Genomic DNA, 14,035 nt, shown 5'->3' with positions numbered 1-14,035 from the left:
CTTTCTTTCTTTCTTTCTTTCTTTCTTTCTTTCTTTCTTTCTTTCTCTCTCTCTCTCTCTCTCTCTCTTTCTCTTTCTCTCTCTTTCTTCCTTTCTTCCTTTTCTCTATCTCTTTTTTTTTTTTTCTCCAGTAGCACTAAGCTGAAATCTGCCATACTACAGCAGCTGCTTCATTAGCTGAGCCATCCCTCCAGGCGAAATGGAGCTCCCCAAGAGGGAAATAGGGCACCAGGGCAGACGGGGACTACTGTAGTAATACCAAGGTAATATGTCACTGATCAGAGGTTAGACAGCTCCGCACAGGAGAGGAACACAAAGTACTCTGGGGCACACAGCACTGGCCTGCGCACAAGCACGTTCTTTTGTGCAGTGTACCCACTGGGCCTCAGATCTCTCTGGGAAGCTGCTATCACAAAAGCAATCCTACCAACTCTCACTCTTAAAAAGCTGCATCTACCAAAACCAGTGCACAACTTTTATTTTAAAAGAGATGGTCTTTGATCCTCACATCTTCTTTTCAAGTTGTGCTTATCAGTGCTTATTCTAATCAGTTGTACGTTGTCTCCTTTACCCTCTACCTCCTTGCCCATAGGGGCAGTACCAGAGCTCCCACATAACTGTGTGTCAGCACCATGTCTTCCTCCCTGCACTCAGTATCTGGCATGCCAGGCCTGGAAGGAAACTGCAGCAGCACCCTGACAAAGAAAGGTTATGTCTGACTCAACAGATGTACAGATGTGTCCATATGTGCCGGTAACTTAACACTGCGGGTGCTCCTCCCCTGCCCTGACATGCACCCAAATGAGCAGAGCCACGGGGTAATTGGAGGATGGGGTGCATCTCAAGGTCAGAAAACAATCAGTGAACTTGCAGTCTATTTGCAGACATCAAAAGGTGTCAGAAACATCACTGAAGGTAACATCACAACAGAGCAATGCAGAAGAGCTCACCCTTTCTGCTGTATGCATTAGGACATCCACCTGCATTTTGTTTCAGTCTGAAAGTCTTTTTAAAACTACCTGTTTCAAAGACCTGTTTTTAAGTTGACTTAGAAAAGCTCTGCAAAACGTTTTAAAGGAGGTTTGTGGCAGGGCTGTGAGGACTTGAAACAGAGGACACCAACACTGTGAGCTGTACCTAGGAATTTGACATCAGCATCCTGGAATCAATCTCCTGCTACAACTCCACCACGCTGCACTCAGCAGTCTTCAGTGTTGCCTTAACATCTGCTTTAGCATCTGCTCTTTCAGGAGAATCTATCTCTATGTGCTTTGCTGCTCTCAAAGGCCTGCCTGCTATTGCTCTGGCTGGCTGGCAGGATTCACCATCGTTCTGCATTCAGGCAGATACCCTTACAAGGAAACACACTGATTTGCTCCCCTGCTCGGTGGGACTAAGGCTGGCACGTCCACCACTATAAATCCATCATCCACCTTTCACTGGGTCCATTTAAAATAACTTTAGGAGGCAAAAGGCAGCCTAAGCTTTAGTTCTAATTCTTTGCATAGATAATAAGCTGAGGTGAATTTACAGGACAGCGTGTAAAATTCATCTAGCTCCTAACTTGGGCAAGAGGCTGCAGGCATCTGGGCCAGAAGGCATGCAGCTGCCAAAATGAAGCAGGCGGCTGGAAGCAGAGCAAACTGCCTCCATCAGGCCTGCCAAGAGATTCTGCAGGTCAGCTATTGAAATGATTTGCACATCAGCATATTTCAAATTTCAAATGCAGCCTTTTCCAAAAGACCACAGCAAGAGCATTTGTAAAGGAGGGGCTGTTCTCAGAGGAAAGCAATTTCCTAAGGAATCCATTTCCTTACTTGAACAGCAGAAAGGTGGAAGGTTTTCCTGAAACTGGCACCAAGGGCATATCAGTGACATGGAGATAATTACTGGAAGTAACTGGTGAAACTGCCAAATCCAACTCCAGCAGAACTGCCAGAAATTTTTTCCTTTACTTGCAGCCAAAAACCACAGGTGACTTAAAAGAAAGTGTGGGGAAGGCTGTGGAATGACCAGGAAAGATTGCTCTTACGCACAGCGCTTTAGCACAGTCTAGAGGACTTGCCTGTGAAATGCTGCCAACAGTTGTACCATGGCCAACTCATCTTAAAATTCGGGCAGCCTAGGGGTGGGTGAGATGGAGGCATGAACACTTCCCTCACATCCAAGGCCTGTCAGCTAAATTCTCTTTCTGAATCAGAATGTGGGACAGTTCCTGCCACCAGCTCTGGGACCTGCTGCACTAACTCCCCAGTAGGCAATCTCAGTTCAAAGAAGGCTCAGAACTGCCAGAGGAGGACACTTTAAATAAAAAAGAAGATGGTCAATAGATGTTTACAAACTGTTAGTGAAACTGGATCTGCTGCACTTAAACTCTGCTTTTTCACAGTCTAACCTCATGCAATGATTCTCAAACACGAGAGTTGGGCTACTCTGGGAAGTCAAGACTGCATGACAGAAGACAGGAAGACAAGAATAAAAAATTTCAGATGGCTCCTGTCAGCCCTTCTTGTCCCTTTTCTGTTTCTTTCTTCCTCTCAGTGAAAGTCTCTCCTCACTCTAGCTTCACCATGGGGGGAGATGTATGTGTGACAAGGGCAGAAGGAGCTGACAGCAAGGGGGTGAATCCCAGCAGCTCTAGCGGTGCAGGTTCATGTGGGAGAAGATGTGGGAGCTGTGCAGCCTGGCACAGCTTGGGAGGTTCCTCCTAGGAGACAGAGCACAGGATCTCAGAGAGATGGTTCAGTCAAAGAAGAGGGCTCCTGACCTACCCCCAGAAAATGCTAGGGACACTTCTCAGGCAGAGAGCAGCTGCCCAATTACAACTGGAAATATGGATCTTAGGTATTTCCAAAGCTCTTGTTTCTTGTATTCATTCAATCCAATCAATCATTCTTGTCTCTGGCTGTATCATCTAATTGTGGGGGAAAGACTATAAAGAACTCAGTGAAATCAAATGGAGCTGTCAAGAGATTTTATTCCTTCCACTCTAATATTGAGTTACTTCTGAATTTACCCTATCTGTAGTCTTCAGTTTTAAGAACTCATCCTTGCTTTCCATCCCTGGATTACAGATCTTTAAACAAAGATCTGCAGGAAGAAACAATCAAGTTTGGCTGTGGATGTTGTTTACCTGGATGTTAGTACAGCATTTGACACTGTCTCCCACAACATCCTTCTGAAGAAACTGGCTGCTCATGGCTTGGGTGGGTGGATACTACACTGGGTTAAAACCTATCTGGATGGCCAGGCCCAAAGAGTGGTGGTGAATGGAGTTAAATCCACCTGGTGGCCAGTCACAAGTGGTGTTCCACAGGGCTTAGTTTTGGAGCCACTTCTTTATCAGTGATATGGACAAGGGAATTGAGTGCATCCCCAGGAAGTCTGCAGATGATGCTAAGCTGGGAGGGAGTGTTGATCTGCTCAAAAGTAGGAAGGCTCTACAGAGGGACCTAGGCAGGCTAGATCAATGGACTGTGGTCAATTGTTTTTGATTCAGAAAGTCCAAGTGCTGGGTCCTGCACCTGGGTCACAACAACCCCATGCAATGCTACAGGCTTGGGGAAGAGTGGCTGGAAAGCCTCCCAGCAGCTGAAGACCTGGGGGTGTTGATTGACAGTCGACTAAACATAAGCCAGCAGTGTGCTCAGGTGGCCAAGAAGGCAAACAGCATCCTGCCCTGTATCAGCAATGGTATGATAAACATGGCCAAGGCAGTTCCCCTCTACTCAGCACTGGTAAGGTCACACCCTGAGTGCTAAGTTCAGTTTTGGGGTTGCCAACACAAGAAAGGCCTTGAGGTCCTGGAGTGAGTCCAGAGAAGCACAAAAAAGCTGGTGAAGGGTCTGAAGATCAAGTCCAATGAGGAGTGGCTGAGGAAACTAAGGTTATTTAGTCTAGAGAAGAGGAGACTCAGGGGAGACCTTATTGCTTTCTACAACTACGTGAAAGAAGGCTGTAGTGAGGAGGGTGTTGGTCTCTTCTCCCTAGTAGCAAGTGATAGGATGAGAGGAAATGGCCTCAAGTTGCACCAGGGGAGGTTTAGATTGGATATTAGAAGAAAATTCTTCAGTGAAAGGGTTGTCAAATACTGGAATAGGCTCCCCAAGGAGGTGGTTGAATCACCATCCCCAGAGGTGTTTAACAGATGCATAGATGGTGGTAAGGGAATGGTTTAGCATGAGACTTCACTGAGTTAGATGATGGTTGGACTGCATGATCTTAAAGGTCTTTTGCAACTAAAATTATTCTGTGACATTAAGTTCTCACAATATAACTCTGTGCCACACAGTGCATTGAGTTGCCTGCAATCATTTGGAAGAAAGAACTCATCCTCCATATGACAATGAGCAGCAGATAGGCAAACATTATTCAGGACGCTGCCAGATGAAAAACTTCTGCTTCTGACTCCCCAGACAAATCTGAGGTGAAATAGCAGGTTTGCATGCTGTAGGTACCTCCCTCTCCATAGAAGAAGGAAGAAAAGAAAGCTGGAGGCAAAAGACTAAAAATTAAATCAGCACATCTGAAAACCAAGGCCAAACTGACTTGCTGAAGGCCATATCTAATCAGTCATTAGCAGAGCAAGGACTGCAAATCTGGCTTCCTCAGTCCCAGTTTCACGCTCTAATTCCTACCTCCAACAAATTGCTTTATAATAACTGTAAGACCTTGCTGATTAGTCATATATGCAGATAAGGAAACCTCTCTTCAAGGTTACTGTAAAGGAAAATGTTACTCAGGATGGCAAAAAAAGGAAGGTTGGGAGAGGAGAGTGCAAATGGAAGGTAGTGTGGACTGAGCAGCGCTCCTCTAAATTTGATGAGCGTTGGGAAATCTAAAAGCAGTGCTCAGCCCTGCTATATGCTGGTCTTCTTTCCACAGAGGATAATGCTGCAGAATCCTCTAATAAGGTCATTGTGGCAGAAAAACTTAGTGAAATCAAGACAACATAATTCTATGCTGGAGTCAGCTAGGTGAGGTCAGCCCCAGGCAGGATGCACAGTGCTGACCTCATCCTGCTGCCCCATGGTAACTATCACCACTGCTTTGTTCCCACTTAGGATTGTAAAGCAAAATAATCAATGATGGTATTTATCTTGCTATAAACAAACACTCTGTCAGAGGAGACAAAGCCTTAAAATGGGATTGACCATGGCTACGTCCACACTTGCAAGCCTTGGCAGAGAAAAAGATGGAGAAGTATAGGATATGATTTAGGCAAAGCAAATAATTGTACCCAGTTATCCAGCTGACTGCAGCACATCAGCAGGCAAAATACTTGAAATGGACATCCTGCAGCTCTCTGTTGGTTCATGAGACTAGCATGTGTTTGAAGATCTCTTGGAGTCCCATGATAAAAGTTTTCTTCTGGAAAGTAAATTTTCTCCAGGGATTATCCACATAGGGCAGGAATGCAGACAAGCAGCTGGGTTTAGTGCTCAGTTGATGGATGGGCATGATGGTTTGAAAGGCCTCCTCCAACCAAAACAATTCTGTGATTCTGTGTTCTCAGGGCACTGTCCAGCTTCCAAGCAGCATGGCTCACAGACCATTTGGGCCAGAAGCTGATTCAAAACTCCTCCTTAGGAGAGGCCTCTGGATCAAGAACCACACCATAAGAAATCTAAAGGTCAGAGGTAAAAGGTGATCAAGATGCCAAACTACCTCTGGATCAAAAATCTTATCTGGATTACCTCAACCATAATATAAGGTGTGTATCTTGAATGGAGTGATGAAGGGATTTTAGCTGATGTTTGAAATTGTTGTTACATCATTTGTGAAATAAAAATGCATGTAAATAAAAAGAAACACCCAACTGGTCACCAGCATATTCTCTGTAGAACATACCAGATCTAAAACCATGTAGGAGCCTACATTTTGTAGCTCTGACTCTGCATTCAGAAGAAACAACGTGACAGACTTTTGAATCTGGGCAGCTTCTTTTGCTTGGCAGTAAAGGATCAGAAGGTCACAGGAACCAGAGGTGCAGGATCGCCACTGGGCGCTGTGCTGCAGGACAGAAGGCTTACAACAGCTTAAAGGAAGGGAGAAGAAAACACAACAAAGTGCCTATTGCTTGAGATCTCTCACAAGTGCCATGAGAATTCAGTAAGTTTTGATCCTGGGCGAGTTAGATAGTTCTTTAAGCTTTGAGCAGAAACAAGAGCACTACTCCCCAGAAGTTTAGCTAGGGTGACCTCATTGATACTGCTTTTAAATCACATATAACATATCTTTATTGATGATCTGGATGAGGGCATTGAGTCCATCATCAGTAAATTTGCTGATGACACCAAGCTGGGGGCAGGAGTTGATCTGCTGGAGGGTAGAGAGGCTCTGCAGAGGGAGCTCGACAGGCTGGACAGATGGGCAGAGTCCAAGGGCAGGAGATTGAATACATCCAAGTGCCGGGTTCTGCATATCGGCCACAACAACCCCATGCAGTGCTACAGGCTGGGGTCAGAGTGGCTGGAGAGCAGCCAGGCAGAGAGGGACCTGGGGGTGCTGGTTGATGGTAGGCTGAACATGAGCCTGCAGTGTGCCCAGGTGGCCAGGAGGGCCAATGGCATCCTGGCCTGCATCAAGAACAGTGTGGCCAGCAGGAGCAGGGAGGTCATTCTGCCCCTGTACACTGCACTGGTTAGGCCACACCTTGAGTACTGTGTCCAGTTCTGGGCCCCTCAGTTTAGGAAGGAGGTTGACTTGCTGGAATGAGTCCAGAGAAGGGCAACGAAGTTGGTCAGGGGCTTGGAACACAGCCCTGTGAGGAGAGGCTGAGGGAGCTGGGGCTGCTTAGCCTGGAGAAGAGGAGACTCAGGGGTGACCTTATTGCTCTCTACAACTACCTGAAGAGAGGTTGTAGACAGGCAGAGGTTGGTCTCTTCTCCCAGGCAGCCAGCACCAGAACAAGAGGACACAGTCTCAGGCTGCGCCAGGGGAGGTTCAGGCTGGAGGTCAGGAGGAAGTTTTACACAGAGAGAGTGATTGCCCACTGGAATGGGCTGCCTGGGGAGGTGGTGGAATCGCCATCGCTGGAGGTGTTCAGGAGGAGACTTGACAGGGTGCTTGGTTACATGGGTTAGTTGATTAGGTGGTGTTGGATGATAGTTTGGACGCGATGATCTTGAAGGTCTCTTCCAACCTGGTTTATCCTATTCTATTCTATAACTGGTGACAGTCTGCTCCTTTACAGTAAGTGTATTGCAGCATTAACACTACATAGCTGCATTTCTACATGCTTCCACACACAATTTGCAGAGTAAATGGGGAACATGTAAGTTCTTATCCACACTTCCTGTAGAGCAGACTGACTCAATACAACACATACAAGAGTGGAGCTTCACTGTAGAACAAGATCCCCTGGGAGAAAAGGAACCACCACCACAGAGCACACGTGGAGCTGGGGAGAAACTGAGCTTAAGTAAACGGGCAGGCACCTCTGCACTGAGGAAGAGTCTGGAGGGCAGCTTTTAGGCAGCATTCCCAGTTAGAGGAAGCCATGAATCAGTAAGGAAAAACACTACCTCCTGTTGTTTGATTCCTCTTCTCTGGGAAATAAAGCTTTACATTCCTAAAAGATAAACAGGACTGCATCAGAACAACACAGGGCTCTGTTCTCTACCTGTTTTCCTAACAGCTGTCTGTGGAGATGCTAGTTGGCAAGTTACTTGGATCAAAGAGTGGGAACAAATATTTTCATATCTTCACCCAGCAATGTTATCATTAAAAATAATCAAAAGCCACTCCCCACCTTCCTTCCCCACCAGGGAAGGTTTTGCATCATGCCCTTCCTGCACGGAGTCAAATGGCAGCGGCAATCCCTTCTCTGCACATTTCCAACAGCTGCTAATGCCATAAGCCAAGAAAAGAAGCCTGATATTGTAAAGAACTCGCCTCCAACCCCCAAACAAACAGGCAAACATGCAAGTCACAGCAGAGAATATTTTAGGCAACCTGGATTAGAAAATAGGATGCAAGTCTCACAACAGTTCTGACTTCCTTTTCTGATCGGCTCTCACTGCCATCTTGTTATTTGCTTAGGGCAGGTCTATGTGAAGTGAATTAAGTCTGCAGTCATGTCACCATCCCAGCTACCCTCCTCAACATTCAAATGCAAAGTAAGATCAGCCTGGTGCATAAGCATGTGATATTACAGATTTCTTTGGACCCTCATACCACTTGGAAACCAGCCACCCCTGTGGATTAACAGATTAGGACAGAGCAGATGTGGCTGCTGGTAACTCCATTTAGGTCAAAGTGGTTTATGGATATAAAGTAAAGAATCAGGCAGCCTATGAAGGGAAGAAGTAAAAAACACTGTCACCCTGTTTACCAGCCTAACTCTCACAGAGAGGTAACTTTTAGTTGCCCATCTGTCAACTACAGTACGTGACTTTTTGAGAGAAAACACTGTTAGGATCACTCTGGAGCAGGTCTGCAGGGGCCAGACTTCATAGTAGTATCAGTCAGGGTTGGAAGGGACCACAAGGATCATCTACTTCCAACCCCCCTGCCATGGGCAGGGACACCCCACACTAGATCAGGCTAGCCAGAGCCTCATCCAGCCTAGGCTTAAACACCTCCAGGGATGGGGCCCCAACCACCCTCCAGGACAACCCCCCAACTTCAGCCCCCCTTACCAGTTTGCAAGCTAGTGTTCATTTTCTTTGTATGTTCAGAGGGTTGAGTAAGGCACTCAAGAGGTTACCATAGCTAGTGATTTAGCACCCAGCAACTGGGCAACATCCATGTAGAATTCATCATCCACAACACAAAACAGTAAAAGACCCCTCTGTTAGCATGTCAGTTTTGATGCAGGCAGCCAACATCCCTCTGCCTGCACACGCTCCATCCAAACCAATCCTTCTAGCGATCATTGTTCTGATCTGTGTGTTGAAAATCCACCCCAAAGATAAGAAAGAAACCAGGCTCTGATCTCTTCACTGCAAACTTATCACAAGCCCAACCCTTGGGACCCTGGCCGGCTGCCAGTCCCACCTCTGCTTGCTCAGGCAGAGCCTGCCGCCCCCCACATCCGTGTGCAGCTATATCAACACTTCATAACCTCCACAATACATTCAACTTCACATTTCAGAGGATCAGCTCTCCATGAACTTTTTCTCCAACACGATCAGGCAATGCTATCTGAAGATTGGAGAACTGCCTGGCGTGCACAGGACGTGCCAGCCTGTGTTACTTGTATCAAATTTGCAGTGTGATCATCTGTGCTCTGCTGAGCCCGCTGAGATACTGGGAAGATATTAATAACTTCAACACTGTCCCACACCACATCCTGATCTCCAAGCTGGCAAAATATGGGCTTCATGCATGGACCACTTGGTGGATAAAGAACTGGCTTGATGGCTGCACCCAAAGAGTGGCTGTCAATGGGTCCATGTCCAAGTGGAGGCCAGTGACAAGTGGAGTCCCTCAGGGATCAGTAATGGGACCTGTCTTGTTTAACACCTTTGTTGGCGACATGGACAGTGGCATTGAGTGCACCCTCAGCAAGTTTGCTGATGACACCAAGCTGTGTGGTGCAGCTGACAAGCTGGAGGGAAGGGATCCATCCATACAGACTGTAGCAGGATGGAGAGGTGGGCCCAAGCCAACCTCATGAAGTTCAACCAGACCAAGTGCAGGCTCCTGCATCTGGGTTGGGGCAATCCCAAGCACTGACACTGATAGAGGCTGGGCAGTGACTGGCTTGAGAGCAGCCCTGAAGAAAAGGACTTCGGGATGCTGGTGGATGAGAAGCTCAACAGGAGCCAGCAGTGCGCACTTGCAGCTCAGAAAGCCAATTGTACACTGGGCTGCATCAAGAGAAGTGTGGCCAGCAGGTTGAGAGAGGTGATTCTCTTCCTCTACACTGCTTTCATGAGACCCCACCTGGAGTACTGTGTCCAGTTCTGGAACTCCTATTACAGGAAAGATCTGGATGTGCTAGAACATGTCCAGAAAACAGCCACGAGGAGGATCAGAGGGCTGGAGCTCCTTTCCTATGAGGACAGGCTGAGAGAGTTGGGGTTGTTCAGCTTGGAAAAGAGAAGGCTCCAAGGAGACCTTATTGTGGCCTTCCAGTATCTGAAGGGGGCCTACAAGAAAGCTGGTGAGGGACTTTTTAGGGTGTCAGGGAGTGATAGAGCTAGGGGAAATGGTCCCAATCTAGAGGAGGGGAGATTTAGATTAGACATAAGGAAGCAGTTTGTCCCCATGAGGGTGGTGAGACACTGGAACAGGTTGCCCAGGGAGGTGGTGGAAGCAACATCCCTGGAAGTTTTTAGGGCCGGACTGGCTGTGGCTCTGGGCTGGCTGTGGCTCTGGGCGACGTGATCTAGTCCCTGCCCATGCAGGGGGGTTGGAACTAGCTACCTTTGAGGTATCTTCCAACCCTGACAACTCTGTGAACTTTGAATTAGTAAGAAAACAGCCACAGGACAAAAATGCAGTAGGCATTTTACATACTATGCCTGGCACAACACAGAGAGCAGAAACTGGAAAGAATTGTGGAATAAATGCACCTGGTAAAAATAGTTTGTATTTAGTAGTGAATGGTGGAAGAACATTGATCTTACAATGACAGGTTGAATGTGGCCACATTACCAGGGAAATACATACAGTTTTCTAGGGAGACTGTGGAAACCTCTCTACAAACTGCAGAAATCAAAAGTGCATTTTAAATGTTCCCCTCACCTAACAGCAATGTTTCCCCACAATTTGAAACCCTTTGACTGTAGTTGCTCAGGTTGCTAAACAACTGCTAATCACTCTTCTCTGGGTTTCAGCAATGTGTTCTGTAGGCAGTGAGCTTGCTTCCTTTCTGTTCGAAAGGTCAGACCTCTATATTATCTAAGTACTTTAAATGGAAAACAAAAAACCACAACACAAACCCACCCACAACCTGAGCAATTCCAACATAAGAAAAAAATGCTTAAAAGATAGATTTAGTGATCAGAGAATCATAGAATCAATAAGGTTGGAAAAGACCTCAAAGACCATCAAGTCCAACCTGTCACCACAGACCTCATGCCTACTAGACCATGGCACCAAGTGCCACGTCCAATCCCCTCTTGAACACCTCCAGGGACGGTGACTCCACCACCTCCCTGGGCAGCACATTCCAATGGCTAACAACTCTCTCGGTGAAGAACTTTCTCCTCACCTCAAGCCCTGGCGCAGCTTGAGACTGTGCCCCCTTGTTCTGGTGCTGGTTGCCTTGGAGAAGAGACCAAGCCCCTCCTGGCTACAACCACCCTCCAGGTAGTTGTAGAGAGCATAAGGTCATCCCTGAGCCTCCTCTTCTCCAGGCTAAACAATCCCAGCTCCCTCAGCCTCTCCTCATAGGGCTTGTGCTTGAGGCCTCTCCCCAGCCTTGTTGCCCTTCTCTGGACATGTTCAAGTGTCTCAGTGTCCTTAAATTGAGAGGCCCAGAACTGGACACAGTACTCAAGGCGTGGCCTAACCAGTACAATTTTTTTCTAATACCCTTTAAAACCCACAGTGGTGTAACCAAGTGGCACTGATTGCTTCTGCAGGCTGAGAATTCCCCCCAGGTGCCAACAAGCTGAAGTCCACAATGTTAAAAATATTAGTTCTGGTATTATGTTACTTGGTGGTACAATGGTACAGGTCACTTCACCATGTGTCTCACCCAGTCTTTACTTACTGGGCTTTAAGATCCACTTTTAATTAACAAACAAACAAACAAAACAACAACAACAACCAAACAAACCCCCCAAAAAAAAAAACCCACACACTTCCTTGTTTGCATACATCTTTTGAAATCACCCTATTTGTAATATCCAACTACTACCACCTCAGTCACCACTAGAGGTGAGGAGGAAGTTCTTCACCGAGCGAGTCGTTCGTCACTGGAATGTGCTGCCCAGGGAGGTGGTGGAGTCACCGTCCCGGGAGGTGTTCAAGAGGAGATTGGACGTGGCACTTGGTGCCATGGTCTAGTCATGGGGTCTGTGTTGATAGGTTGGACTCGATGATCCTCAAGGTCTCTTCCAACCTTAGTTATACTGTGATACTGTAGCCCAAGAATTTATTTGGTCTAGCAAACCAGACTATTCCATGACAACTATGCCAGGGAGTACTAAAGAAGTACAAGTATCTGCCATAGTATCATAGTATCAGTCAGGGTTGGAAGGGACCACAAGGATCATTTAGTTCCAACCCCCCTGACATGGGCAGGGACACCCCACACTAGATCAGGCTGCCCAGAGCCTCATCCAGCCTGGGCTTAAACACCTCCAGGGATTGGGCCCCAACCACCTCCCTGGACAACCCATTCCAGGGCTTCACCACTCTCATGGTGAAGAACTTCCTCCTCACCTCCAGCCTGAATCTCCCGACCTCCAGCTTCATTCCATTCCCCCTAGTCCTATCACTACCTGAGATCCTGAGAAGTCCCTCCCCAGCCTTCCTGTAGGCCCCCTTCAGATAGTAAATTAGACTTCTTTAAAAAGTTGCAATTAATTTATAATTTATACATCTTAAAGTCCTTACTGTGCAAAGCTCATCTGAATAATACCCCTGCAAACATCCCTTGCCTGTGAAGGAAGGCTGCAGATGGCAGTGCCCCAAGATCTGCTATGGAAATTCTCAAATTGTTATTTGAAAGCTTAGGGCTAATTTTTAGCTTACATAATCTATCAAAGCTTTTCTTTTTGCCAAGTAGATTTCCCTAAAGGTAGCCTGAGCAATATACACAACTAGATCAGGTTGTCCAGAGCCACATCCAGCCTGGCCTTAAAAACATCCAGGGATGAGGCTTCCACCACCTCCCTGGGCAACCTGTGCCAGTGTCTCACCACCCTCACGGGGAAGAACTTCTTCCTAACATCTAATCTAAATTTTCTCTCCTCTAGCTTGGAACAATTCCCCCTAGTCCTATCACTACCAGACATCCTAAAAAGTCCCTCACCAGCTTTCTCATAGGCCCCCTTCAGATACCAGAAGGCCACAGTAAGGTCTCCTTAGAGCTGTCTCTTCTCCAAACTGAACAACCCCAACTCTCTCAGCCTGTCCTCATAGGAGAGATGCTCCAGGCCTCTGGGCATCCTCATGGCCCTTCTCTAGACACACTCCAGAATGTGCACATCTTTCTTGTAATAGGGGCTGCAGAACTGGACACAGTACTCCAGGTGGAGTCTCAAAGAGGAGTGTAGAGAGACAGAATCACTTCCCTCCACCTGCTGGCCACATTTTAGAATTTCCCTTGATGCAAGCCAGGATAAGGCTGACTGTCTGCACTGCAAGTGTACACTGATGGCTCATATTGAGCTTCCCATCCACCAGCACCCCCAAGTGCTTTTCTTCAGGGCTGCTCTCAAGCCAGTCATTGCCCAGACTATATTGGTGCCTGGGATTGCCCCAACCCAGATGCAGGACCCTGCACTTGGTCTTACTGATCATGCCTGCTCTGACACCACATTGACCCAAAACAACAGGAAAAATACCATCTTGTGGAACTATTTTTCAGCCAGTTTAGCTGAAATTTAATTGGAGCAGGAGAGCCATAGATGGCAGGAGGCAGTTGCAGCTCAAGCCAGCTGTACTGTAAAATCACAGCTCTGGGTGGGAAATTTAGCTTTGCTCGCCATGCCTCAGCGACACATTCTTCCCGAGCAGCCAGGTGAGGCAAGCAGACCACACTTCATTACAGAGCTGACAACAGAATGTAGCAATTACATGAACATGAGATCTATTACATGAACATGAGATCTATTACCTGACCATTGTTGCAAGGTGAATCTAAGGTGTCGTATGGAGTGAGGCAGTCCATCAATTTTCCATTCTGCCGGCAGCCCAGGTGCACCAGATCTCGGCAGTGAGCATGGCAGGTGTACTTGCAATCTGAAAAACACACACAGACACACACACACACACAAGAGAAACCAGAAACAGGAGCAATGTTTAGAAAGGAAGTTGCTGCAGGCAGAAGCTAGGAGTGAGACACATCCTCATTTTGCTACATGGCCTCAGAGAAACCACCACCTCTCAACTGAGTCTCCCTACCCGCCCG

General features: G+C 47.1%; 1 protein-coding gene across 1 annotated transcript in view; it reads right to left on the bottom strand.

Annotated features, from left to right (window-relative positions):
- RASSF3 (Ras association domain family member 3) overlaps nt 1–13,810 on the bottom strand; it is a 106,254-nt gene extending 92,444 nt beyond the window's left edge. The window contains exon 1 of the mRNA XM_068170498.1: nt 13,742–13,810. Coding sequence (XP_068026599.1) covers nt 13,742–13,795 — 54 coding nt within the window. The 5' untranslated portion in view covers nt 13,796–13,810. The remainder of the gene's footprint in view (nt 1–13,741) is intronic.
- Nucleotides 13,811–14,035: the final 225 nt, after the last annotated feature.

The sequence above is a fragment of the Melanerpes formicivorus genome, unplaced genomic scaffold, assembly GCF_026170545.1.
Source record: "Melanerpes formicivorus ecotype bairdi unplaced genomic scaffold, bMelFor1.0.p_v2 SCAF_3, whole genome shotgun sequence".
NCBI lineage: Eukaryota > Metazoa > Chordata > Aves > Piciformes > Picidae > Melanerpes > Melanerpes formicivorus.
Note: the sequence above shows the minus strand (reverse complement) of the source record. Positions and strands in the feature narration are given on the sequence as shown.